Source organism: Tachyglossus aculeatus, chromosome 20 (genome assembly GCF_015852505.1).
Source record: "Tachyglossus aculeatus isolate mTacAcu1 chromosome 20, mTacAcu1.pri, whole genome shotgun sequence".
In the NCBI taxonomy this organism is placed as follows: Eukaryota; Metazoa; Chordata; class Mammalia; order Monotremata; family Tachyglossidae; genus Tachyglossus; species Tachyglossus aculeatus.
Window position 1 is genome coordinate 29,732,526 of NC_052085.1, and position 27,256 is coordinate 29,759,781.

General features: G+C 47.8%; 2 protein-coding genes across 6 annotated transcripts in view; both read left to right on the top strand.

The window, feature by feature from the left end:
* SYTL2 (synaptotagmin like 2) overlaps positions 1-23,127 on the top strand; it is a 112,958-nt gene extending 89,831 nt beyond the window's left edge. For 2 of the 5 annotated variants that reach the window (XM_038761944.1, XM_038761941.1), the window contains 8 exons: positions 5,559-5,678; positions 6,882-7,051; positions 8,964-9,066; positions 10,728-10,898; positions 16,537-16,615; positions 17,770-17,866; positions 19,208-19,413; positions 22,246-23,127. In XM_038761944.1, the coding sequence (XP_038617872.1) occupies positions 5,559-5,678; positions 6,882-7,051; positions 8,964-9,066; positions 10,728-10,898; positions 16,537-16,615; positions 17,770-17,866; positions 19,208-19,413; positions 22,246-22,391 (1,092 nt within the window). In that variant the 3' untranslated portion in view covers positions 22,392-23,127. Of the gene's footprint in view, positions 1-5,558; positions 5,679-6,653; positions 6,755-6,881; positions 7,052-8,963; positions 9,067-10,727; positions 10,899-16,536; positions 16,616-17,769; positions 17,867-19,207; positions 19,414-22,245 lie in introns of those variants that run through there. The other 3 variants (XM_038761940.1, XM_038761943.1, XM_038761942.1) reach the window with 3 other exon arrangements.
* A 2,819-nt stretch (positions 23,128-25,946) lies between these two features.
* On the top strand, positions 25,947-27,256 carry CCDC89 (coiled-coil domain containing 89). The gene has a single exon (XM_038761994.1). It carries the CDS (start codon positions 26,105-26,107, stop codon positions 27,176-27,178), a length of 1,074 nt encoding a protein of 357 aa, XP_038617922.1. The 5' UTR covers positions 25,947-26,104; the 3' UTR covers positions 27,179-27,256.

Here is a 27,256-nt window from a genome sequence, read left to right on the forward strand (position 1 = left end):
CATCACTACAAGTAGCGGAGGCTGTCAGCGAGGATGTCTGCGTTTTGACACCTAACTGCATGAATTGATTCTCCGGTCTCTGAGTGGCTTTCCTTTTGTCTACACGTTTATTCTGGGGATTTCCTGCATAGAGGTTCCCTCTAGACTGTAAGCTTGCTAAGGTCAGGGATGGTGTCTGCTAATTCTGTTGGTTCGTACTCTCCCAAGCGCTTAGTACAGAGCTCTGCACATAGTAAGCGCTCAATAAATACCATTGATGATGGCGCAACCTCATCAAAAAGGCAGCTCCTCAGTCCCTGTGGAAACGTCCGGAAAGTGGCGACGACACAATGTCACCATCAAGGGATGAGAGAGAGGAGATGGAGGAGGAAGAGGCCGCCTCTCCATCACTGTGTGATGCCCGTCGGAGCCATGGGTCCCCTCTTGCTGCCCTAGAAGCTTTTGGGTTGCGGGTGGAAGCCGATAGTTTGTGACCATGCCATCTGATGTGGGACATCTGGTCGCCACACGATGTCGTGGCCTTGCCCGAGATGCCCCATCCCATCCCTCCAGATAGAGCCCCCAAATGAAGTTTCCTCAGAGATCACCACCAAACTGTAGGGACCACAACCGTCTCAATCAATCAATCAATCGTATTTATTGAGCGCTTACTATGTGCAGAGCACTGTACTAAGCGCTTGGGAAGTACAAATTGGCATCACATAGAGACAGTCCCTACCCAACAGTGGGCTCACAGTCTAAAAGGGGGAGACAGAGAACAGAACCAAACATACCAACAAAATAAAATAAGTAGGATAGAAATGTACAAGTAAAATAAATAAATAAATAAATAGAGTAATAAATATGTACAACCATATATACATATATACAGATGCTGTGGGGAAGGGAAGGAGGTAAGACGGGGGGATGGAGAGGGGGACGAGGGGAGAGGAAAGAAGGGGCTCAGTCTGGGAAGGCCTCCTGGAGGAGGTGAGCTCTCAGCAGGGCCTTGAAGGGAGGAAGAGAGCTAGCTTGGCGGATGGGCAGAGGGAGGGCATTCCAGGCCCGGGGGATGACGTGGGCCGGGGGTCGATGGCGGGACAGGCGAGAGCGAGGTACGGTGAGGAGATTAGTGGTGGAGGAGCGGAGGGTGCGGGCTGGGCAGTAGAAGGAGAGAAGGGAGGTGAGGTAGGAGGGGGCGAGGTGATGGACAGCCTTGAAGCCCAGGGTGAGGAGTTTCTGCTTGATGCGCAGATTGATCGGTAGCCATTGGAGGTTTTTGAGGAGGGGAGTAATATGTCCAGAGCGTTTCTGGACAAAGATAATCCGGGCAGCAGCATGAAGTATGGATTGAAGTGGAGAGAGACACGAGGATGGGAGATCAGAGAGAAGGCTAGTGCAGTAGTCCAGACGGGATAGGATGAGAGCTTGAATGAGCAGGGTAGCAGTTTGGATGGAGAGGAAAGGGCGGATCTTGGCAATGTTGGCAATGTCTCGCATTTGAAGCTCATGCCTGCTCTCCACCGTTCTCCTGATTCTCAAAACAGAATGAAGCCGATCTGGTCAGGGCCCACCTTTTCACTCCCTCCCTTTGGAAAGGTTTTGAATAACCTTGGGTGGGGGTCCCCGGCCTGCTGTATTTAGGCTGGCCAAAAGGGTCTGGGGCTTTAAAGCCACGATCTTGGGACACATCCCTTCAAAGTGTTTCCTTTCTGGCTCTTGTGCCGTCTCGCCTCTGGAGTTCTTGTGATCTTACCCATTTACGGATTGGGCATTTGGGCCTCCCTACACCGATCTGAGGCCGTTGTTTGGGTCGGCGACACTCCTCCATGGGATCATCAAGAGAGAGAGAGAGAGAAACACATGACTCAGCTCTGCTTCTTCTCCCTCCATCGGTTTCAATTGGCCGTGGCACAGCCCCATGCCGAAGGGAAGGCAGCTGACTTGATTTTGTGATTATGATTTTGTGATTAAGCGCTTAGTACAGTGCTCTGCACACAGTAAGCGCTCAATAAATACGATTGATGATGATGATTTTGGGCCTGTCAAAAGCCAGAATTTTATCATGCCAGAAGGGCTCACCCTTAGGATTGAACTGGGTTTCAGGAAAGATCATACCGTGGTGGGGCCTGATGCTACCCCTTGGCCCCAAGACTCACTCATCCCTCAACAGGAAGAATCAATCAGTCCATCAATCAGTGGTATTTATTGAGTGTTTACTAAGTGCAGAGCACTAAGAGCTTGGGCGAGTACGACACAACAGAATTAACAGAAACGTTCCCTGCCCGTAACGAACTTACAGTCTTAAGGGGGGAGGCAGACACTCTAATGAATAAATAAGCAATTTATAGTGTATAATTTAAAGACATAAGTGCAGTGGATTGGGGGGTGTGGAGCGAATATCAAGTATCACAGATCCAAGGTAAGAAATGACAAGGGCCCAGTATATCACATAATCTTCACACAAGGGACTTTTTCCTTTTCTCCCTTTGGTTCTTGAGTCTGTTCTTTTCCCTCGGCTGGCTCTCAAGAATGGTGTTCGTGGCATAGTGAGCGGCAGGGCGCTGGGGTGCTTTGGCATGAAATAACTCCTTCACGAAGGTGTTTAATCACATGTTTAATTCCCTGGCATTCCTCCCAACATCAGATGTCTGTGGGAATTGCTGGAGGAATCAGTCAGTTGACAGTATTTAGCGAGCACCTACTCTGAAGAGAGCAACCAATCAGTGGTATTTATTGAGCACCAGTTAGGTTGGGAAATACGGTTTTACGGTTTTCAAAACCATTGCAATCCCGTGTGTGCCGCCTTCCAACCTACACATTCAGTTTTTTGGGATTGTCCTGGAGTTCACCTCCACCTTCATTGGCTTTTCATCACCCGGAAGAGCTTAGTGTCATCTGTGGATTTGGGGATTTCACAAGGACTCCCCTTTGCAGATCATTTGTGAAGATGACAAACAAATCGGGTGCTAGCCCAGATTTATGGGGGACCACAATGGCTATGCACTTCTCCCTTCTGAAAGTGGCCTCTTTCCTATGATTTGGCCAGATTTCAATCCACAACTGACCATTCCCTCCTATCCCATGAGGCTTAAAAAGGCTTTGGTGGGAAATCCTTTTTATTTTTTTAATGTCATTTCTTAAGCGTTTACTCTCTTCCAGGCACAGTGCTAAGTGCTGGGGTAGATATAAACTCATTAGGTTGGGTACAGTCCATGTCCCTCATGGGGCTCACAATCAATCCCCATTTTACCGATGAGGTAACTGAGGCCCTGAGAAGTGAAGTGACATGCCCAAAGTCACCCAGCAGTTAAGGGGAGCGCTTAGAACAGTGCTTTGCACATAGTAAGTGCTTAATAAATGCCATCATTAAGGGGAGGAACTGAAATTCGAACCCAGCTCCTCCTGATTCCGAGGCCCATGCTACATTCACTAGATCACACTGCTTCTCTTTAAAGGCCTGTGGAAAATATAAATATATTACAACCACTTGTTCCCCCAAACCAACATGCTTATTAAGACTTTCAAAGGATTCCAGAACAGTAGTGATTTTCCCTAACAAGAGAAAAACCATGTTGCTGGGGTTTTTTTCCCTACAGTGTTTCATATTTCTCCAGGTACTCACTGATCGTAAATTTAATTATTGATTCTACTTACTACCGGGAATAGAGCTGAGACTCACTGTAATTTCCGAGACCACTTCAAAAGGTTTTTGTTGGTTTTTTTTACAGATAGGAGTGACAACAACCATCCACCAGTTTTCTGGAACAGAGGCTATTAATAATAATAGGTTACACACTCTCATCAGGAATGATGGAGGTCACGGAGAGGTAGTGTAGCTTGGTAGAAAGAGTGTGGGCCCGGGAATCAGAGGACCTAGATTCTAATCCTGACTCTCCCCCTTGCCCACTGTGTGACCTTGGGTGAGTCACTACACTCTGTGGGCCTCATTTTCCTCATTTGTAAGATGGGGATTCAACACCCGTTCTCCCACCTACTCAGCCTGAGCGCCCCATGCAGAAGGGGGACTGTGTCCCCCTTGATTATCTTATATCTACCCCAGTGCTTAGTGCAGTACTTTGCACATAGTAACCACTTAACAGACACCACCAAGATGATTATTATTATCTGGGTCCAATGCTCCGTTGACCCCTAGGTTGTCTAAAACATCCTGGGGTTCACTACCGTTGTTGGATAGGGACCGTCTCTGTATGTTGCCGATTTGTACTTTCCAAGCGCTTAGTACAGTGCTCTGCACACAGTAAGTGCTCAGTAGATATGAATGAATGAATACAAGTGGATCCAGTTTCTTTGATCCAACTGCACTAACAAACAAAATAAAAATGGGACTGTACTGACAACTAAAGAATGAATTCAGCCGCTTTGTCTTCTACTGTGCTGTCATCAAGTGACCCCATATGTTCCCAAGTCAGCTTCGGGATTTTGCTGTTTGAGGAATTTATGTTGTTAGCTTTGGCATCCCGTACAAGATGCTCTTCAGACTCCTTTTTCTGACCTGCCCGTTAATTTCCTGTTGGCACCAGGCCCACCACTCCTCATGATCTTCCTGTTTCCCCTCCTCCAGGGAGGCTGTCCATTTTTGCAAAGGATGACTTTTCCTCTCGCTGTAACTGGTCCTAATTTCCTTTAGAGAATGTGGTCCTGTGATATGACCAAAACTTCGATAAGCCATTTATAGATTTGCTATTACAGGCACGTCGACAATGACCCTTCTCTATGCTCCTGGGCTCTTGCTTCAGTGCTCTGCACGCAGAATTAATACCATTAATTATCAATGACTAAAAATGCAGGGGTACTTGACACAGGCTTTGTATACAAGTATATTTCCCTTAATATGGGATGTACGAGCTCAGTAGCAGGTTGGGAATGCGCAAGAACCAAAGAAAAGAAATATAACGTAGAAACCGGTCAGTATCGTTGTTATTTTCCAAACCGATTAAAGTAGTAGTAATAGTAGTTGAGAATTTCCAGGTTACGATAAGACTGACGGATATTGAAGGAAATTTGTTAGGTTCATTCTAGAAGTATGAAAAATAAGTGTTTTTGTTGAAGTAGCGTGGCCTAGTGGAAAGAGCCCGGTCCTGGGAATCAGAGGATCTGGATTCTTATCCCAGCTCTGCCACTTGTCTACTCTGTGACCTTGGCAAGGCACTTCATTTCTCTGTGCCTCAGTTCCCTCATCTGTAAAATGGGGATTAAGACTGTGAGCCCTGTGCGGGTCAGGGACTGCGTCCGACCCGATTATCTTCCATCTATCCCAGCGCTTAGTATAGTGCCTGGCACATAGTAAGCACTTTAACAAATACCATTAATATTACCGTTATTGTTATTGCGTGTTTTTCTAATTCGACCGCGTTCTTCTAACCTCTTCTTATTTCTGGTCTACTAGCGCATATCTAAAACGGGAGCAGCTGAATAACGCATGATCAGCCCAGCTGCTTGTGAAATGCCCCAGAGTAAAGGAGTGCCGAGCTCTTCCGTCTTTACCAATCCGTCTTCTAACTGGACGCGACGCGGCCTGACTCTAAATAACATCTGCCTTGTGTGATGTCTTGTAGAGTGATGACAGAGACACAGACACGGCATCAGAGAGCAGCTCCCGGCTTGGCAGGCACCAGAAGAGCCCAAACTCTTTAACCAATCTTAGCAGCTCTTCTGGCATGACATCCTTGTCTTCTGTATGTAAACAAAGGCTTGGTTTTCATACTGCTCCGTTTGTGCTAATCTTCTCCGTGCCTTTTTCTGCCCTTTGTAAACCTGGGTCACCTAACTCTCCGTTTCCTTAAACTCCCACGTGCAAGCTTTCTCTCCTAGATGGATGGTGGGCTGCTAACGGACTAATTGTTAACTCGTTTTAACGTGATGTAAGCTCTGTTTGGGATAACTTGAGTCGGACGTGTCTGTGAGAGGTGGCGTGGCCCTGCGGACCCGGGGGTCTAATCTAATCCCATCTCTGTCCCTGGCCTGCTGCGAGTCTCTGAGCAAGCCCTTCCGTCACCGCGGGTCTCAGTTTCCTCATCTGTTAAAATGGAACTGTTGTGAGGGCGAAATGAGGTCATGAGCAAGAAGGCAGTTTGGAAGAATTTCCAGTCCGAGATAGTAGCATTATCATAAAAGGAATCTAGATTTCAGAGGGGCTAAATATTCCAACAGAGCTGAACATCATAGCGACCGGGCGTTCATCAGGCGTCCTGTTGGCTGAACCCGTTGGTCATTCATTCATTCAATTGTATTAATTGAGCGCTTACTGTGTGCAGAGCACTGTACTAAGCGCTTGTCTTGACCTAATGCCCGGATGAATCGAATTAGCCTGGTCTCCTGAGCAATTTCCGGACCCATTATATTATTGATACTTTGGGCCTCATTGTTCCATTGGAAATTCTCATCACTTCTTGAAAACCTCCTCTTTAATCCGATCCCCAAAAAGCGTGGACTCAGCATGAGTCTTGTGCCAAAGGGCCCCTCTGAAATTTGAAATAAAAATGGATTCCTGCACCTAGGGTGCCGGGTGGCCGTCCAGTGTTAAACCCTTTCTCTGGCCTTTATTTAAATGGGCACTCCTAAAAGCAGGCCTATATAAAATCCCAGAGGAGGAATCGAACCTCCTTTTAAATAGGCCATCCTACCTTAATAGCATTTCACTTCTCCCTTAGGTTTTCAAAATGCTTTTGAAGCCCCCACTTAGTGGTTCTCCTTGGTGCATTGCCTGGGTTAAGGTTCGGTGGCTAAAAATGACCTTTACTTATTGCAACGTGTAAGTCGCTAACTTCTCTGTGGCCGATGAATTCTGGGCAGAAGAGGCGCGTTTCTTATTTCCCTGCCTCTTCTCTCGGAGACGTCGCTGACCCGCCGAAACCATTTTGTCTTGGCGATGTCCTCAGGTGAGTGGGAGTGTGATGAGCATCTACAGTGGAGATTTTGGCAACGTGGAGGTGAAAGGGACGATCCAGTTTGCCATTGATTACGTGGAGTCGCTGAAGGAGTTCCACATTTTAATCGCTCAGTGTAAGGACCTGGCATCTGCTGATGTGAGGAAGCAACGTTCAGACCCGTAAGTGTTCCGGGAAGGGAAGCGTTGTTCATTCCTCCTCAACCTGCCCTTCTAGCGGGGAGCATCCAAGAAAGGGGTTGGAATAGAGAAATATGCGTTCCCCTTTCCGACTGACGTTCCCAACGATTGGGTCTGTCCTCACTAGACCGGTCGCCTGAGCCCTGCACCGATCCCAGCTGTTCTCGTTCACTTTCCCAGCATAACCGACTCCATCTGAGCTGGAGTCTGTTCAGTTCGGATCCCAAAATATTCTTGGACGTGTAGTTCAGATGAGCCAGACTGCTTGGAATAATAATAATTCAATCAATCAGTGGGATTTATTGAGCGCGTACTGTGTTCAAAATACTGTACTAAGTGCTAGGGGGAGTACAATACAGCAGAGCCGGTAGCCATATAGTCCCTGTCCACAGCGAGCTTAGAGTCTAGAGGGTGATAACTGTGGTATTTAAGCACTTTCTATGTGCCAAACTCTGAACTAAGCCCCAAGGGAGAATAATAATAATAATAATAGCATTTATTAAGTGCTTACTATGTGCAGAGCACTGTTCTAAGCGCTGTGTAGAGATAAAAGATTGAAATGTCAAGGGTGAACTGACCTAGTTGCATAATTGCATGAATCTGCCTGTAGGAGAAGGTATTTGCCCATCAGCTCAAAATGGAGACCTTAGTACAGTGCTCTGCACACAGCAAGCACTCAACAAATACGATTGAATGAGTGAATGTAAGTTCAGTGAGGTGAAAGGAAACCCCTCATTATTATTATTATAATACTATATAATAATGATGGTATTTGGTAAGTGCTTACTATGTGCAAAGCACTGTTCTAAGCGCTGGGGGGCTACAAGGTGATCAGGTTGTCCCACGTGGGGCTCAGTCTTAATCCCCATTTTACAGATGAGGGAACTGAGGCACAGTTCAGCGACTTGCCCAAAGATAGAAGTTACTCAGGTCAGACAGCCTGTGTCCCATATTTGAAACACCAACATTTCCTCTCCACCTCCCGCCTCGCCTCTGTCCTGCTCTCTCAGCCCCTGAGAGGGAAAGAGAAGGCCCCAGTTCAGTCGTTACACATGTCCAAGGAGACTCGTAGTCCCTTTCAGGATCTGTTTATATCATTCCTTTTTGTCCAGCGAGCACCGACACTAGGTCAGCTCCTTTTTTGTTTTTTTTTGTGGGTTTTTTTGTATTTAAACACTATTTGCCAGGCACTGTACTGAGCACTGGGGTAGATACAAGCTAATCGGGTTGGACACGGTCCCTGTCCCACATGGGGCTCATAGTCTTAATCCCTGTTTTATAGGTGAGGTAACTGAGGCACAGAGAAGAGAAGTCACTTGCCCAAGGTCACACAGCAGAAAAGTGGCAGAGCTGGGATCAGAACCCAGGTCCTTCTGACGCCCAAGCGCATGATCTTTCCACTAGGCCATCCTGCTTCTTTGTGATTTTCCTTTTTTAAAAACCGGGGTTTTAGGCAAGGCCGAGCGGAGCTCATTATTCTATTGAGGAAGTCGAGTCGAGACTGCAGTTTTTACCGTCTGTATAAAATGAGGGAGGTTTTTTTTTGTTAGTAGAAAGAATCAATGGAAAGGTTTCAGCGAGCTCCCAAGTCCAATAGAAAGAGGGATTAAGTTGACCTTGAATCAATAGCAGCCTAGGTCGGAAGGAAAGGATTATTCCTAAGAATCATAAAATATCAATAATACATTCTGGATAGTGGCTGTTTTATCATTCCTGATCAATTTAATGGACTTTTTTAAAAATTTAAAGGTAAGCACTGTCAGAAAAGTGGTAACTATGTCTTTCATCATTGTGAAAAGGATTTTGTATTTTAGTTCAGAATTGTCTGGGGGGAATAGAGGAGGGATTGTTGTTCCCCAGGCTTTCTTCGACTGACTTGCCTATTCCATTTTAGGTACGTGAAGACCTACCTATTACCTTACAAGGGCAAGGTGGCTAAAAAGAAGACCCTTGTGGCCAAGAAAACATTGAATCCTGTGTTTAACGAGATACTGCGGGTAGTTATGAACGGCCCCACCGAAGAATCATTAGCAACCCTAGGGAAATTAACTATTGGGGGTGATGCTCCTTTTTTTCCCATTAGATTTTTTTTTCCTTTTTTTGTTCAAGGCTCTGTGGAGATGTCAGATTTTCAGGAAGATCAGTTTTCTTTCAGGGACGTTGCAATGACTTGGGCCGGGTTCCAGTCAGTGGTATTTATTGAGTGCTTTTCTATGTGCAGAACACTGTATTAGGCGCTCGGGAGAGTTCAACAGAATTAAGCAGATTCCAGATCTGAAGGATGACTTCACTGTGTGATCTCATCCTCCTCCTTTAACATTCGTTAAATATTGTGAAGGACGTTGAGACGTATTACAGAAACTCCAAAGCCGTCTTTGCGAGATTCCTTCAGCGAGTGCTGGACATGCCAAGGCAGGCCCCAAAGATCATTTTCTCCACTGTCCCATATTGTTTTCATCTTCAGCCACCGTATTATCTAGACTGACTCGGAGGCTTTTAAAGATGCACGCTGCTAGAATATGTTAACTCAGTTTCGCCGTGGGTACTTGGGGCTCTCGTAGTTGATCAATAATCCTGAGTCTTGGAAGAATTATCCCTCACCATCCCCTGCATTTAATATCTGATCTCCAAGACCTCGGTAAGGGGAAGGAGAGGAAATGTTGTAGAGGAAAAATCAGTCAGTAGACTTTTGTGGGCCTGCTATGCCCAGGGCACTGCTCCAAGCACTTAGAGGGTGAGTGTCTTTTAAATGAATCATCTAAAGAGGGGGTCATCACACTTCCCATTCTGCTTTGGCACCTCAGAAAAAAGGCTGCCTTTTCTGGAAAAGTTTGTCTCCTGGAGTAGGTTGGGTTTGTACTAAAATGTGGAACTAGGACTCATCCTCACCCATAAAGTACAGACAGCCAGGGTGGTGCAGATGTGTTCTGTCTTTAAGACTATTCTACTTCTGAGCACTTACTGTGTGCAGGGCACTGCAATAAGGGCTTGGGAAAGTACAATAGGATAATAAACGGACACATTCCCTGCCCAAAATGAGCTTGAGAAGTGATTTGATCTCTGAAAGAAAAAGAGATGCACCTTCTAAGAGAGCAGGGGAGCATGTCAGCTCCACAGAGGAATAAGATGGTGCTGTAAAATCTGAGACTCGAAATGTGTTGCCTGAAGAAATGTGTTAATTGACATGCCCGCCTCCTCAGTCAGTCACGGACTCCATCCCCCCCATCTTACCTCCTTCCCTTCCCCACAGCACCTGTATATATGTTTGTACATATTTATTACTCTATTTATTTTGTACATATCTATTCTATTTATTTTATTTTGTTAGTATGTTTGGTTTTGTTCTCTGTATCCCCCTTTTGGACTGTGAGCCCACTGTTGGGTAGGGACTGTCTCTATATGTTGCCAACTTGTACTTCCCAAGCGCTTAGTACAGTGCTCTGCGGAAAGTCAGCGCTCAATAAATACGATTGATTGATTGACTGTGAAATTGCTTGTTGGAGGCAATCAATCAGTCGTATTTATTGAGCGCTGACCTTCCGCAGAGCACTATACTAAGAGTTAGTAGACATGTTCCCTGCCCCCAGCGAGCTGACAGTCCCCTCAATTTTCCTCTTTCTCCCCTCAATTCTCCTGCTTCTCTCTGGATTCTGTGCAGTATAAGGTCGACAAGCAGGTTTTAAACACCCAGAAGCTGAACGTCTCCGTGTGGCACCGGGACACTTTCAAGCACAACAAGTTCCTGGGGGAAGTGGAGCTGGATATGGAAACGTGGGACTGGGGAAACAAGCAGAATAAGCAACTGATTTGGTATCCCCTCAAGAACAGGGTAAGTTTGGGTTCCGGGAGACGAGGTGAAGGAAGGGGAGACGTCTCTCAGAACTGGCTGAGAAAAGTGGCAGTGTTATTATTATTATTATTATTATTATGGAATTGATGAATCACTTACTATGTGCCTGTTGTTATTATTATTATTATGGAATTTGTGAAGCGCTTACTCTGAACTAACTGCTTGGGAGAGTACAGTTGAGTTGGTAGACATGACTCCTGCCCGAAAGGAGCTTACAGTCTACTGGATGCTACCTAGGGTGGTGAATTCGGCAGGCACCGATTGGAAACTGCCACTAGTAATAATAATAATGGTATTTTTTTAATGGCATTTATTAAGTGCTTACTATGTGTAAAGCACTGTTCTAAGCGCTGGGGTGGTGAAGTCGGCAGGCACCGATTGGATACTGCCACTAGTGATAATAATAATGGTATTTTTTTAATGGCATTTATTAAGCGCTTACTATGTGTAAAGCACTGCTCTAAGCGCTGGGGTGGTGAATTCGGCAGGCACCGACTGGATACTGCCACTAGTAATAATAATAATGGTATTTTTTAAATGGCATTTATTAAGTGCTTACTATGTGTAAAGCACTGTTCCAAGTGCTGGGGTGGTGAAGTCGGCAGGCACCGCTTGGATACTGCCACTAGTAATAATAATAATGGTATTTTTTTAATGGCATTTATTAAGCGCTTACTATGTGTGAAGCACTGTTCTAAGCTCTGGGGTGGTGAATTCGGCAGGCACCGACTGGATACCGCCACTAGTAATAATAATAATGGTATTTTTTTAATGGCATTTATTAAGCGCTTACTATGTGTAAAGCACTGTTCTAAGCGCTGGGGAGGTGAATTCGGCAGGCACCGCTTGGATACTGCCACTAGTAATAATGATAATGGTATTTTTTTTAATGGCATTTATTAAGCGCTTACTATGTGTAAAGCACTGTTCTAAGCGCTGGGGGGGTGAATTCGGCAGGCACCGATTGGATACTGCCACTAGTAATAATAATAATGGTATTTTTTTAATGGCATTTATTAAGCGCTTACTATGTGTAAAGCACTGCTCTAAGCGCTGGGGGGGTGAATTCGGCAGGCACCGATTGGATACTGCCACTAGTAATAATAATAATGGTATTTTTTTTAATGGCATTTATTAAGTGCTTACTATGTGTAAAGCACTGTTCTAAGCGCTGGGGTGGTGAAGTCGGCAGGCACCGCTTGGATACTGCCACTAGTAATAATGATAATGGTATTTTTTTAATGGCATTTATTAAGCGCTTACTATGTGTAAAGCACTGTTCTAAGCGCTGGGGTGGGGAAGTCGGCAGGCACCGATTGGATACTGCCACTAGTAATAATGATAATGGTATTTTTTTAATAGTATTTATTAAGCGCTTACTATGTGTAAAGCACTGTTCTAAGTGCTGGGGAGGTGAATTTGGCAGGCACCGCTTGGTTACTGCCACTAGTAATAATGATAATGGTATTTTTTTAATGGCATTTATTAAGCGCTTACTATGTGTAAAGCACTGTTCTAAGCGCTGGGGTGGTGAAGTCGGCAGGCACCGATTGGATACTGCCGCTAGTGATAATAATAATGGTATTTTTTTAATGGCATTTATTAAGCGCTTACTATGTGTAAAGCACTGTTCTAAGCGCTGGGGTGGTGAATTCGGCAGGCACCGACTGGATACTGCCACTAGTAATAATAATAATGGTATTTTTTTAATGGCATTTATTAAGCGCTTACTATGTGTAAAGTACTGTTCTAAGCGCTGGGGGGGTGAAGTCGGCAGGCACCGATTGGATACTGCCACTAGTAATAATAATAATGGTATTTTTTTAATGGCATTTATTAAGCGCTTACTATGTGTAAAGCACTGTTCTAAGCGCTGGGGTGGTGAAGTCGGCAGGCACAGATTGGATACTGCCACTAGGAATAATGATAATGGTATTTTTTTAATGGCATTTATTAAGCGCTTACTATGTGTAAAGCACTGTTCTAAGCGCTGGGGTGGTGAAGTCGGCAGGCACCGCTTGGATACTGCCACTAGTAATAATAATGATGGTATTTTCTTAATGGCATTTATTAAGTGCTTACTATGTGTAAAGCACTGCTCTAAGCGCTGGGGTGGTGAAGTCGGCAGGCACCACTTGGATACTGCCACTAGTAATAATAATAATAATGGTATTTTTTTAATGGCATTTATTAAGCGCTTACTATGTGTAAAGCACTATTCTAAGCGCTGGGGTGGTGAAGTCGGCAAGCACCGATTGGATACTGCCACTAGTAATAATAATAATAATGGTATTTTTTTAATGGCATCTATTAAGCGCTTACTATGTGTAAAGCACTGTTCTAAGCGCTGGGGTGGTGAAGTCGGCAGGCACCGATTGGATACTGCCACTAGTAATAATGATAATGGTATTTTTTTAATAGCATTTATTAAGCGCTTACTATGTGTAAAGCACTGTTCTAAGCGCTGGGGAGGTGAATTCGGCAGGCACCACTTGGATACTGCCACTAGTAATAATGATAATGGTATTTTTTTAATGGCATTTATTAAGCGCTTACTATGTGTAAAGCACTGTTCTAAGCGCTGGGGGGGTGAAGTCGGCAGGCACCGATTGGATACTGCCACTAGTAATAATAATAATGGTATTTTTTGAATGGCATTTATTAAGCGCTTACTATGTGTAAAGCACTGCTCTAAGCGCTGGGGGGGTGAATTCGGCAGGCACCGACTGGATACTGCCACTAGTAATAATAATAATGGTGTTTTTTGAATGGCATTTAGTAAGCGCTTACTATGTGTAAAGCACTGTTCTAAGCGCTGGGGGGGTGAATTCGGCAGGCACCGATTGGATACTGCCACTAGGAATAATAATAATAATGGTATTTTTTTAATGGCATTTATTAAGAGCTTACTATGTGTAAAGCACTGTTCTAAGCGCTGGGGTGGTGAAGTCGGCAGGCACCGAGTGGATACTGCCACTAGTAATAATGATAATGGTATTTTTTAATGACATTTATTAAGCGCTTACTATGTGTAAAGCACTGTTCTAAGCGCTGGGGTGGTGAATTCGGCAGGCACCGATTGGATACTGCCACTAGTAATAATAATAATGGTATTTTTTAATGGCATTTATTAAGCGCTTACTATGTGTAAAGCACTGCTCTAAGCGCTGGGGTGGTGAAGTTGGCAGACACTGATTGGATACTGCCACTAGTAATAATAATAATAATGGTATTTTTTTAATGGCATTTATTAAGCGCTTACTATGTGTAAAGCACTGTTCTAAGCGCTGGGGTGGTGAATTCGGCAGGCACCGATTGGATACTGCCACTAGTAATAATAATAATGGTATTTTTCAATGGCATTTATTAAGCGCTTACTATGTGTAAAGCACTGCTCTAAGCGCTGGGGTGGTGAATTCGGCAGGCACTGAGTGGATACTGCCACTAGTAATAATAATAATAATAATGTTATTTTTAATGGCATTTATTAAGCGCTTACTATGTGCAAAGCACTGTTCTAAGTGCTGGAGAGGTTACAAGGTGATGAGGTGGTCCCACGGGGGGCTCCCAGTCTTCATCCCCATTTTACAGATGAGGTCACTGAGGGCCAGAGAAGTGAAGTGACTCGCCCAAAGTCACACAGCTGACAAGTGGCGCTTGTCTTCTAGACTGTGAGCCCGCTGTTGGGTAGGGACCGTCTCTAGATGTTGCCAACTTGGACTTCCCAAGCGCTTAGTCCAGTGCTCTGCACACAGTAAGCGCTCAATAAATGCGATTGAATGAATAAAGTGGCGGAGCCAGAATTTGAACCCACGATCCCTGACTCCAAAGCCAGGGCTCTTTCCACTGAGCCACGCTGCTTCTCAAAATGATAATGATGGCATTTGTTAAGCGCATACTATGTGCAAAGCACTGTTCTAAGCGCCGGGGAGGATACGAGGTGATCAGGTTGTCCCACAGGGGGCTCACAGTCTTAATCCTCATTTTACAGATGAGGGAACTGAGGCACAGAGAAGTGAAGTGACTTGCCCAAAGTCACACAGCTGACAACTGGCGGAGCCAGGATTTGAACCCATGACCTCTGACTCCAAAGCCCGGGCTCTTTCCACTGAGTGCTTACTATGTGTGAAGCACTGTTCTAAGCGTTTGGTACTAATGTTACCGGTAATGGTTGTAGACGTAGCAGCCGATAGAGAGGGCTTTTTGGGTGGCGGAATGGAGTCGTCTACTTGAATAGTCGTAGTCGCATTTATTGAGCGCCCACTCCGTTTGGGGCCCTGCACTACTTGGCTTTGGAGGGTACCCGACTCCTCGGTGCTCAGGTTGGGGCTTCTCTCTTACGCGTGGGAGTGAATTTGGAGTCCCTGGCATTCCATGACCACATATGTGTTGCCAACTTGTACTTCCCAAGCGCTTAGTACAGTGCTGTGCATGCAGTAAGCGCTCAATAAATATGATTGATGATGATGATGATGACATAACCCAGGAGGAAATGCCAGCATGGCCTGGTGGATAGAGCAACAGCCTGGGAATCATGGGTTCTAATCCCGACTCCGCCACGGCTCTGCTGTGTGACTTTGGGCAAGTCACCTCACTTCTCTGTGCCTCAGTTACCTCATCTGTAAAACAGGGATGAAGACTGTGAGCCTCACATGGGCCAACCTGATCACCTTGTAACTCCCGAGTGCTTAGAACAGTGCTTTGCACATAGTAAGCGCTTAATAAATGCCATCATTATTATTAGTATTATTCTCTGTGCCTGTTATCTGTCAAATGGGGATTGAGACTGTGAGCCCCACGTGGGACAGGGACCGTGTCCAACCCAATTTGCTTGTATCCACCCCAGCGCTTAGAGCAATGCCCAGCACATAGTCAGTGCTTAAAAAATACTAGCGTGGCTCAGTGGAAAGAGCCCGGGCTTTGGAGTCAGAGGTCATGGGTTCAAATCCCGGCTCCGCCAATTGTCAGCTGTGTGACTTCGGGCAAGTCACTTCACTGTGCCTCAGTTCCCTCATCTGTGAAATGGGGATTAAGACTGTGAGCCCCCCCATGGGACAACCTGATCACCTTGTAACCTCCCCAGCGCTTAGAACAGTGCTTTGCACATAGTAAGTGCTATAAGTGCCATCATTATTATTATTATAAATACCACAGTTATTATTATTATTATTATTATCAGCCTTCCCGGACTGAGCCCCTTCCTTCCCCTCCCCCTTCGTCCCCCTCTCCATCCCCCCATCTTACCTCCCTCCCTTCCCCACAGCACCTGTATATATGTATATATGTTTGTACATATTTTTTTACTCTATTTATTTAATTTATTTGTACATATCTATTCTATTTTATTTTGTTAGTATGTTTGGTTTTGTTCTCTGTCTCCCCCTTTTAGACTGTGAGCCCACTGTTGGGTAGGGACTGTCTCTAGATGTTGCCGATTTGTACTTCCCAAGCGCTTAGTACAGTGCTCTGCACATAGTAAGCGCTCAATAAATACGATTGATGATGATGATGATGAGTAGCCAAGTCCGGGGCTAAGCGGCTGAGGTCCCAGAAGGAAGAATTCAGTTGCAACCGAGTCGGTCAGAACGGTGACAGATGGTTCTTTCTCAATTTCCAGACTGCAGGATCTGCCCATGAGATGGAGAACCAAGGCGAGATGAAACTGGCCCTCCAGTACGTCCCCCAGCCACCGTCCGGTAAGGGACTCTTCTCCGGCTCGTCCCGGGGGCGGGACGGGATGGGTGGACTCGCCAGCCTTCCAGGACAGGCATCTTCCGACATTGGCCGGAATTGAATGGGATGTTTGGAGCCTTCCCTTGACCACGTTGAAAGGATGGTCTCCAGAGCTGCGACTTAGAAGTCCTGTGATTTAGCCATGGTTTACTATTTGCCCTTCTGTGCTTCTAGTTGAACTCATTCATTCAGTCGTATTTACTGAGCGCTTACTGTGTGCAGAGCACTGTACTGAGCGCTTGGGAAGTCCAAGTTGGCAACATCTAGAGACGCTCCCTACCCGACAGCGGGCTCACCGTCTAGAAGGGGGAGACAGACGACAAAACAAAACATATCAACAAAATAAAATAAATAGAATAAATATGTGCAAATAAAATAAATTCATTCATTCATTTAATGGTACTTATTGAGCACTTACTGTGTGCAGAGCACTGTACTAAGCGCTTGGGAAGTACAAGTTGGCAACATCTAGAGACGGTCCCTACCCAACAGTGGGCTCACATCTTATCGGAGTATCAGTTTTCTTGTATCTTTTCGATCGCTCTTAAGGCTTCCCCTGTAATGCAGCTGAAGGTGGTGACTTCGTTCAGTTCATTCGGTTGAATTCATCGAGCGCTTACTCTGTGCAGGACGCCGTACTGAGTACTTGGGAAAGTACATTCATTCATTCAGTCGCGTTTATTGAGCGCTTACTGTGTGCAGAGCACTGAACTAAGCGCTCGGGAAGTACAAGTTGGCAACATTCATTCATTCAATCGTATTTATTGAGCGCTTACTGTGAGAAGTACAAGTTGGCGACATATTTATTACTCTATTTTACTTGTACATATCTATTCTATTTATTTTATTTTTGTTAGTATGTTTGGTTTTGTTCTCTGTCTCCCCCTTTTAGACTGTGAGCCCGCTGTTGGGTGGGGACTGTCTCTATATGTTGCCAACTTGGACTTCCCAAGCGCTTAGTACAGTGCTCTGCACACAGTAAGTGCTCAATAAATATGATTGATTGATTGATAGAGACGGTCCCTACGCCAACAATGGGCTCACAGCCTAGAAGGGGGAGACAGAGAAGTACACGATGGCAATAAACTTCTGATTTTGTCCCGTTGGTCCGTCCTAGGGAAGAAGCTTCCGACCGGCGAAGTGCACATCTGGGTGAAGGAATGCACTGACCTACCGCTTCTAAGGGGCAACCAGCTGAACTCATTTGTGAAATGGTAACCCCGCTGGGGGGGATTCAGAAGGGAATGGGTGGGCTCCGGGCCCCTGGAGAACGGTTCATTTTGCCAGCTTCATTTTGTGATTAGGAACCTCACAGTCTGAAGGCTCCCTGAATTGTGGCCCTATGAGTGAGACCCCCCGCCCCTCATCCCCCTGCCTAGGCCAGCCTGGGTTTAGGACTTCAGGAGTCGAGGGGACGACGACACCAAGACCGGTTCTGGGAATGGACTGGGAAAGAGGGTGGATCCAGATCCATCGATCGATATTACCTGTTGAACACTCTCTGTGTGCAGAGCACCGTACTAAGTGCCAGGGAGAGTACAATGCAACAGAGTTGGGCGATACATTCCCCGCCCACAATAAAAATAATAATAATAATGGCATTTATTCAGCGCTTACTACGTGCAAAGCACTGCTCTAAGCGCTGGGGAGGTTACAGGGTGATCAGTTTGTCCCACGGGGGGCTCACAGTCTTCATCCCCATTTTCCAGATGAGGGAACTGAGGGCCAGAGAAGTGAAGTGACTCGCCCAAAGTCACCCAGCTGACAGTTGGAGGAGCCGGGATTCGAACCAGTGACCTCTGACTCCAAAACCCGGGCTCTTTCCACGGAGCCACACTGCTTCTCTAAGAAACTAGAAACAAGACTAGACTAGAAACAAGAAGTTTATAGTCTAGAGAAGCAGCGTGGCGCAGTGGAAAGAGCCTGGGCTTGGGAGTCAGATGTCATGGGTTCTAATCCCGGCTCCGCCACTTGTCAGCTGTCACTTCACTTCTCTGGGCCTCAGTTCCCTCATCTATAAAATGGGGATGAAGACTGTGAGCCCCACGTGGGACAACCTGATGACCTTGTTTCCTCCCCAGCGCTTCGAACAGTGCTTTGCACCTAGTAAGCGCTTAACAAATGCCATCATCATCATTATTATTATAGAGGTTTTAGAGGATCTGTAGAGGAGATCCTGGTTTCTAGTCCAGGCTTGGTGGCCTTGAACAAGACACTTAACGTCTCCATGCTTCAGTTTCCATAATCGTGAAATATGGAAGAATTGGGCTGATCCATTCCTGCTTCTCCCGACTTCACTGGGCTGTTGTGCAGATAATGAGTCAGTCGGTCAATCGTATTTATTGAGCGCTTACCGTGTGCAGAGCTTGGGCGAGTGCAGTACAACAATAAACAGACACATTCCCTGCCCTCTCCTATCGTCACTCCGGCCACTTTTCCCCGGGACCTGTGGCTAAGGTCTGCGTCCGTGGACGCGGCCGCAGTGGGGTCCGGGAGGGGAAAGATCCCGTCGCCCGTTGGAATGCCGCCTCACAACGCCGCCCCTTCCTTTCAAGCACCATCCTTCCAGACACGAGCAGGAAGAGCCGCCAGAAGACGAGGACGGTCCCCAAGACGGCCCAGCCGGTCTTCAACCACACGATGGTGTACGACGGCTTCAGGGAGGAAGACCTGAGGGAAGCTTGCGTGGAGCTCACGGTCTGGGACCACTTCAAGTTGACCAGTCAGTTCCTGGGCGGCCTGCGGCTCGGCTTCGGCACGGGTAAGGGGGAGCGGAGCCCTCGTGCTCGGCCCCGGCCCGGTCCCCTCGCCCTCGGCCCCGAGGTCTGACCGTTTCCCTATCCTGGAGGAAGCAGCGTGGCTCAGTGGAAATAATAATAATAATAATAACGATGGCATTTGTTAAGCGCTTCCTATGTGCAAAGCACCGTTCTAAGCGCTGGGGGGGATACAGTGGGATCAAGTTGTCCCACAGTCTTAATCCCCATTTTTACAGATGAGGTAACTGAGGCTCAGAGAAGTGAAGTGACTTGCCCAAGGTCACACAACGGACTTGTGGTGGGGCCGGGATTCGAACCCATGACCTCTGACTCCAAAGCCCGGGCTCTTTCCACTGAGCCACGCTGCTTCTCTAAAGACCGCGGAAAGACCGCGGGTTTGGGAGTCGGCGGTCATGGGCTCGAATCCCGGCTCCTCCACTTGTCAGGTGTGTGACCTCGGGCAAGCCACTTAACTTCTCTGGGCCTCAGTTCCCTCATCTGGAAAATGGGGATTAAGACTGTGAGCCCCCAGTGGGACAACCTGATCACCTTGTATCCCCCCCAGCGCTTAGAACAGTGCTTTGCACATAGTAAGCGCTTAACAAATACCACCATTATTCATTCATTCAATCGTATTTATTGAGCGCTTACTGTGTGCAGAGCACTGTACTAAGCGCTTGGGAAGTACAATCAATCGATTGTATTTATTGAGCGCTTACTGTGTGCAGAGCACTGTACTAAGCGCTTGGGAAGTACAAGTTGGCAACATCTAGAGACGGTCCATACCCAACAGCGGGCTCATAGTCTAGAGGGGGGAGACAGGCAACAAAACAAAACATATTACCAAAATAAAATAAATAGAATAAATATGTACAAGTAAAATAAATAGAGTAATAAATACACACAAACATATATACAGGTGCTGTGGGGATTATTATCCAATCAATCAATCAATCAATCGTATTTATTGAGCACTTACTGTGTGCAGAGCACTGGACTAAGTGCTTGGGAAGTACAAGTTGGCATCATCATCATCATCATCATCAATCGTATTTATTGAGCGCTTCCTATGTGCAGAGCACTGTACTAAGCGCTTGGGAAGTACAAATTGGCAACACATAGAGACAGTCCCTACCCAACAGTGGGCTCACAGTCTAGAAAACTATACTGTAATAATAATAATAATTGTGGTGTTTGTTAAATGCTTGCTAAGCGCCAGGCTCGGTTCTAAGCACTGGGGAAACCGGACTGGACGCGGTCCCTGTCCGACGAAGGACTCAAAGTCTTAATCCCCGTTTTACAGATGAGGGAACTGAGGCACAGAGGCACATCCGCCAAGCTAGCTCTCTTCCTCCCTTCAAGGCCCTGCTGAGAGCTCACCTCCTCCAGGAGGCCTTCCCAGACTGAGCCCCTTCTTTCCTCTCCCCCTCGTCCCCCTCTCCATCCCCCCGTCTTACCTCCTTCCCTTCCCCACAGCACCTGTATATATGTATATATGGTTGTACATATTTATTACTCTGTTTATTTATTTATTTATTTATTTTACTTGTACATTTCTATCCTACTTATTTTATTTTGTTGGTATGTTTGGTTCTGTTCTCTGTCTCCCCCTTTTAGACTGTGAGCCCACTGTTGGGTAGGGACTGTCTCTATGTGATGCCAATTTGTACTTCCCAAGCGCTTAGTACAGTGCTCTGCACATAGTAAGCGCTCAATAAATACGATTGATTGATTGATTGATTAAGTGGCTAGCCCAAGGACACCCAGCAGGTGAGTGGCGGAGCCGGGATTAGAACCCAGGTCCTTCTGACTGCTGGGCCCGTGCTCTATCCACTAGGCTACTCTGCTTCTCCAGGCTTCTGGAGGGTAGGGATCGGATGTGCTGGCTCTGTCGTGCTCTCCCAAATCACCCGGGAGAACGCCCTGCACCCAGAAGGCCCTCAGTGAGCGTCGGGAGGTTGATTGAGAAGGGGGGCAGTGCGTTCCAGTGGATACAGCATGGGCCCGACAGTCAGAAGGCCCTGGATTCGAATCCCGGCTCCGCCGCCTGTCTGCTGGGCTGCCTTGGGCGACTCACTTCACGTCTCTGTGCCTCAGTCACCTCATCGGCAAAATGGGGATGAATACAGTGAGCCCCGTGTGGGACGTGGACTGTGTCCATCTCTAGTAGCTTGTACCTAGCCCAGCATTTAGGGCAGCGCTTGGCACACAGTGAGCAGTTAACCCGTGCCGTAAGGGAAAAAAAAAATCCAGAAGCCTTTGCATTTGAAACACACTAAGAGTTCAACACGCACCTCGATTAATATTCTTCCATATGTATATATGTTTGTACATATTTATTACTCTATTTATTTTACTTATAATAATAATGGTATTTATTAAGCGCTTACTATGTACAAAGCACTGTTCTAAGCGCTGGGGAGGTTACAAGGTGATCAGGTTGTCCCACGGGGCGCTCACAGTCTTAATCCCCATATTACAGATGAGGTAACTGAGGCACAGAGAAATTAAGTGACTTGCCCAAAGTCACCCAGCTGACAGTTGGCGGAGGCGGGATTTGAACCCATGACCTCTGACTCCAAAGCCCGGGCTCTTTCCACTGAGCTACACTGCTTCTCTTGGACATATCTATTCTATTTATTTTATTTTGTTAGTATGTTTGGTTTTGTTCCCTGTCTCCCCCTTTTAGACTGTGAGCCCACTGTTGGGTAGGGACTGTCTCTGTATGTTGCCAACCAAGCGCTCAGTACAGTGCTCTGCACACAGTAAGCGCCCAATAAATACGACTGATTGATTGAGTGATGAAAATGAGTCTCACGGTTCTGGTTTTCCAGGGAAAAGCTACGGTACCGAGGTGGATTGGATGGATTCCACCCCCGAGGAGGAGTCCCTGTGGGAGAGGATGGTGAACCACCCCAACACTTGGATAGAAGGAACGTTACCCCTCAGGATGTTGCTGGTAGCCAAGATGACCAAATAAAGGGCCTCCCCCTCCCGGGTTGTATCCGCTGGGGAAAACCTGGTGGAATCTCTGACCGTTCGCTCGGTAGCCCGTGTCAAGCCCGTATCGTTTTTACATCTGTCGTCGGCGTCGAGGCGGGGAGGCCGAACGATAACCGGGCGGATACGTGGCGTTGGTGCGGCTCTGCTTGGTCACCCGTGGTCTAAAAAATGTCTCGCTCCTTCCCACCTGCGCTGTCCTATCTGTGCCACCAACCTTAGTTCTGAATTCTCCTCGTGGAGCTGTTTCTGTGGTCGCCAATGCTTAGAAGCTGTCGGGAGGCTGGGGCTCCGGGTCCGTCCTTACCCCGGCCGCGGCGTCAGCGGGTCTGGGAGAGAAAGAGCGATCCTCTGGCCTTCGGGATTAGAACTGTCAGTCGGAATTTCGGATAAATCCATTGGCTAGGGATGGGTTCGTTTCATCAGCCGGCCCCGCGGCGGGAGGGATTTTTAAAATATACTCCGGTTCCCCCCAAGGGACCTGATGGGGATCCCATCCTTCTTAGTTGGAAGGCTCAGTTGAAGACGAAATAGACGTTGGCGTAAGCCCCGAGTAGCCTAAGTTCTCTGGGGCTCTTGAAACTTGTCTAAATGTGGCTCTGTTTGCGCTCAAGGGTTGAAATATAATATAATTGTTTCCTATATATTTGCAGTTTTCACAAGGTATTTTGCAACGCCCACCCTGGTCTTCAAAATAAATTGTAATACGACCATAATCGCACTTGCCTGTCTATTGATTCCCTCCACTGAATAATGATGGTATTTATTAAGTGCTTAGTATGGGCCGGGGACTGTACTATGCGCTAGAGGAAGTAGAAGGCCATCATATTGGACGTATTTCTTGTCCCATATGGGGCTCACAGAGGGAGAACTGATAGTTTATCCCCATTTTAAAGATGAGGCACAGGCGCTTGGGAAGTACCATTCGGCAATAAATAGAGATAATCTGTGCCCACAACGGGCTCACAGTCTCGAAAATACACACACATACATACGAGAAGCAGCGTGGCTCAGTGGAAAGAGCCCGGGCTTTGGAGTCAGAGGTCATGGGTTCAAATCCTGGCTCCACCAATTGTCAGCTGTGTGACTTTGGGCAAGTCACTTAACTTCTCTGGGCCTCAGTTACCTCCATCTGTAAAATGGGGATTAAGACTGTGAGCCCCCCGTGGGACAACCTGATCACCCTGTAACCTCCCCAGCGCTTAGAACAGTGCTTTGCACATAGTAAGCGCTTAATAAATGCCATTATTATTATTATTAAATATCCTCGAGTGCTAGAAGTCAGAGGTTGGCTGAACGACACGTCCTCCCCAGTCCCGTGAAGTCACGGCGTTTCAGGGCTTTCCAGCCGAAAATAACAATAATGATGGTATTCGTTAAGCGCTTACCAGGTGCCCAGCACTGTTCTAAGCGCTGGGGTAGATACAAGGTAATCAGGCGGTCCCAAGTGGGGCTCACAGTCTTAATTCCCGTTTTACGGATGAGGTCACTGAGGCACAGAGAAATGAAGTGGCTTGCCCAAGGTCCCACGGCAGACAAGTGGATGAGGCAGAATTAGAACCCATGTCCTCCGACTCCCAAGCCTGTGCTGTTGCCACTAAGCCGCAAGCCAATCACTGGTGCCCCACCTGATTACCTTGTATTCACCCCAGGGTTTAGAACAGTGTTAGGTACAAAAAAAACACCCAAACCAACACAAAACACCCCCCCAAAAAGCCCTCGAGCGCTGTGAGAAGTGTCTACTTGTTTTGTTTTGCTGTCCGTCTCCCCCTTCTAGACTGTGAGCCCGTCGTTGGGTAGGGACCGTCTCTACCTTTCATTCATTCCATCGTATTTATTGAGCGCTTCCTGTGCGTGGAGCACTGTATTAAGCGCTTGGGAAGTACAAGTCGGCAACATATAGAGACGGTCCATATCCAACAACGGGCTCACAGTCTAGAAGGGGGAGACAAACAACAAAACAAAACGTGGAGACAGGTGCCACTTTGTCCTATCCAAGCGCTTACTACAGTGCTCTGCACACAGTAAGCGCTCAATAAATACGATGGAAGCAGCGTGGCTCAGTGGGAAGAGCCTGGGCTTTAGAGTCAGAGGTCATTGGTTTTAATCCCAGCTATGCCACTTGTTAGCTGTGTGACTTTAGGCGAGTCACTTAGCTTCTCTGTGCCTCAGTTCCCTCATCTGTAAAATGGGGATTAAGACTGTGAGCCCCCCATGGGACAACGTGATCACCTTGTAACCTCCTCAGCGCTTAGAACAGTGCTTTGCACATAGTAAGTGGCACCTGGCTACATGTTTTGTTTTGTTGTCTGTCTCCCCTTTCCAGACTGTGAGCCCGTTGTTGGGTAGGGACCGTCTCTATATGTTGCCGACTTGTACTTCTCAAGCGCTTAGTCCAGTGCTCTGCATAAACACGATTGAGTGAATGAATAAGCGCTTAATAAATGCCATTATTATTATTATTGGGAAGCAGCATGGCTCAGTGGGAAGAGCCCGGGCTTGGGAGTCAGAGGTCATGGGTTCGAATGCCGGCTCTGCCACAAGTCTGCTGTGTGACCTTGGGCAAGTCACATCAGCGCTTAGAACAGTGCTTTGCACATAGTAAGCGCTTAATAAATTCCATCACTATTATTATTATTCGCTGAACATCTGTAAAATAGGGACGAAGATTTTGAGCCCCACGTGGACAACCTGATCACCTTGTATCCCCCCCAGCGCTTAGAACAGTGCTTTGCACATAGCACTTAATAAATGCCATCATCATCATTATTATTATTATTCTCTGAACATCTGTAAAATGGGGATGAAGACTGTGAGCACCACGTGGACAACCCGATCACCTGGTATCCCCCCACAGCGCATAGAACAGTGCTTTGCACATAGTAAGGGCTTAATAAATACCATCATTATTATTATTATTATTTTCTGAACTTCTGTCAAATGGGGATGAAGACTGTGAGCCCCACGTGGACAACCTGATTACCTTGTATCCCCCCTAGGGCTTAGAACAGTGCTTTGCACATAAGTGCTTGATAAATGCCATCATTATTATTATTATTTTCTTAACTTCTGTCAAATGGGGATGAAGACTGTGAGCCCCACGTGGACAACCTGATCACCTTGTATTCCCCCCCCCCCCCAGCGCTTAGAACAGTGCTTTGCACATAGTAAGCGCTTAACAAATGCCATTATTATTATTATTATTATTGTTATTGTTATTATTATGGAATGAATGAATGAAGGTCGGCAGAATGGGACGTCCCCCCTGCTCCCGTGACGTCACGGCGTCCCAAGGCTTTCCAGCCAATCACGAAGTCCCGCACGCTTCCCCCTCCCCGCGCATCTAGGCGTTTCCATGGCAACGGGAAGCGGTCCTCTCAGCATCCCCGAACCGTCACCGAGCGCCGACCAATCACGAAGCCCGAACGCCTGCCCTCCCCCGAGGTGTTTCCATGGCAACGGGAATCGCCCCCCCCATCCCTAAACCGTCACCGAGCGCCGACCAATCACGAAGCCCGAACGCCGGCCCGCCCCGAGGCGTTTCCACGGCAACGGGGAGCGTCCTCCCCAGCATCCCTGAACGGTCACCGAGCGCCGACCAATCAGGAAGCCCGAACGCCTGCCCGCCCCCGAGGCGTTTCCTTGGCAACGGAAAGCGTCCCCCGAGCATCCTGCAGGCCCTGCAGCCTTTCCATGGCTCCGGACGAGCCGGGCCCCGGGCCGTCGGTGTCCCCGGCAGGACCCGGGGACGCGCTGTGGGAGGAGGACGAGGAGCTGGAGGGGCTGAAGGAGGCCCTGGCCAACCTGCGGCAGCTCTCCGACGAGGAGAAGAGCGAGAAGGCCCTGCTGCGCTCCCGCCTCCTGGAGCAGTCGCAGCTCATCTGCATCCTGAAGCGGCGAGCCGACGAGGCGCTGGAGCGCTGCCGGATCCTGGACCAGCTCAACTCCGAGCTGGAGGAGGAGCGGGACCGGCAGGTCGGGGGGCTGGAGGCCCAGAACCGGCTCCTGGAGGCCCGCTTCGGGGAGCTGGCGGCCAACCACGAGGAGATGACCCGCTTCATGAACGAGCACAAGCGGCAGAACGCCCGGCTGAGGGAGGAGAATGAGCTGCTCAAGGTGCAGCACAGGAGCCGCTTCAGCCAAGCCCTGAGGGATCGGGAGGCCGAGGTGGATCAGCTCACCGCCCGAGAAGAGGCCCTGACCAAGGAACTGGGGGACCTGAAGGCCCAATACGCCCAGGACGCCGACAGGGCCCAGGTGCGGGAGAAGGAGCTGCTGGAGGCGCAGAGCCAACAGGCCAGCGTCCACGCCGGAGAAGCCGACCTGCTGCAAGGCCAGCTGCGGAGCCTGCAGGAGCGACACCAGGAGACCCTGGGGCGGCTGGAGAAGGCCGAAGAGTTGCAGCGGGTGCAGGGAGGGGAGCTGCGAGCCAGGCTGCAGGCCCTGGCCCGGGAGAAAGAGGAGCTGCTCCAGCTGGCCATGCAGAGGGGCAAGACCCTGCAGCTCAAGCAGGAGGAGATCGGCAAGCTCCTGGAGAAGCTGGAGGCGGCCGAGAAGGCCAGGAAGATGGCCGCGGACCGCTTTGAGCGAGAAGCCGCGGCGGTGGATAGCAACCTGAGGGTCCAGGATCTGCAGCGCCAGGTCGGGGGCATCCAGAAGGCCTACGACGAGCTCCTGCTCCGATCCGAAGCCTTTAAGAAGCACAGCCTGGACTTGCTGTCCAAAGAGAGGGAACTCAATGCCAAACTGCGCCACCTCCTTCCTTAGGACGCCCTCCTCACCGTCCCCCTCTCTCTGGAGCCCGTCTGGGTCTTAGGTTCTCGCAAAGTAAACACACTCCCTGTC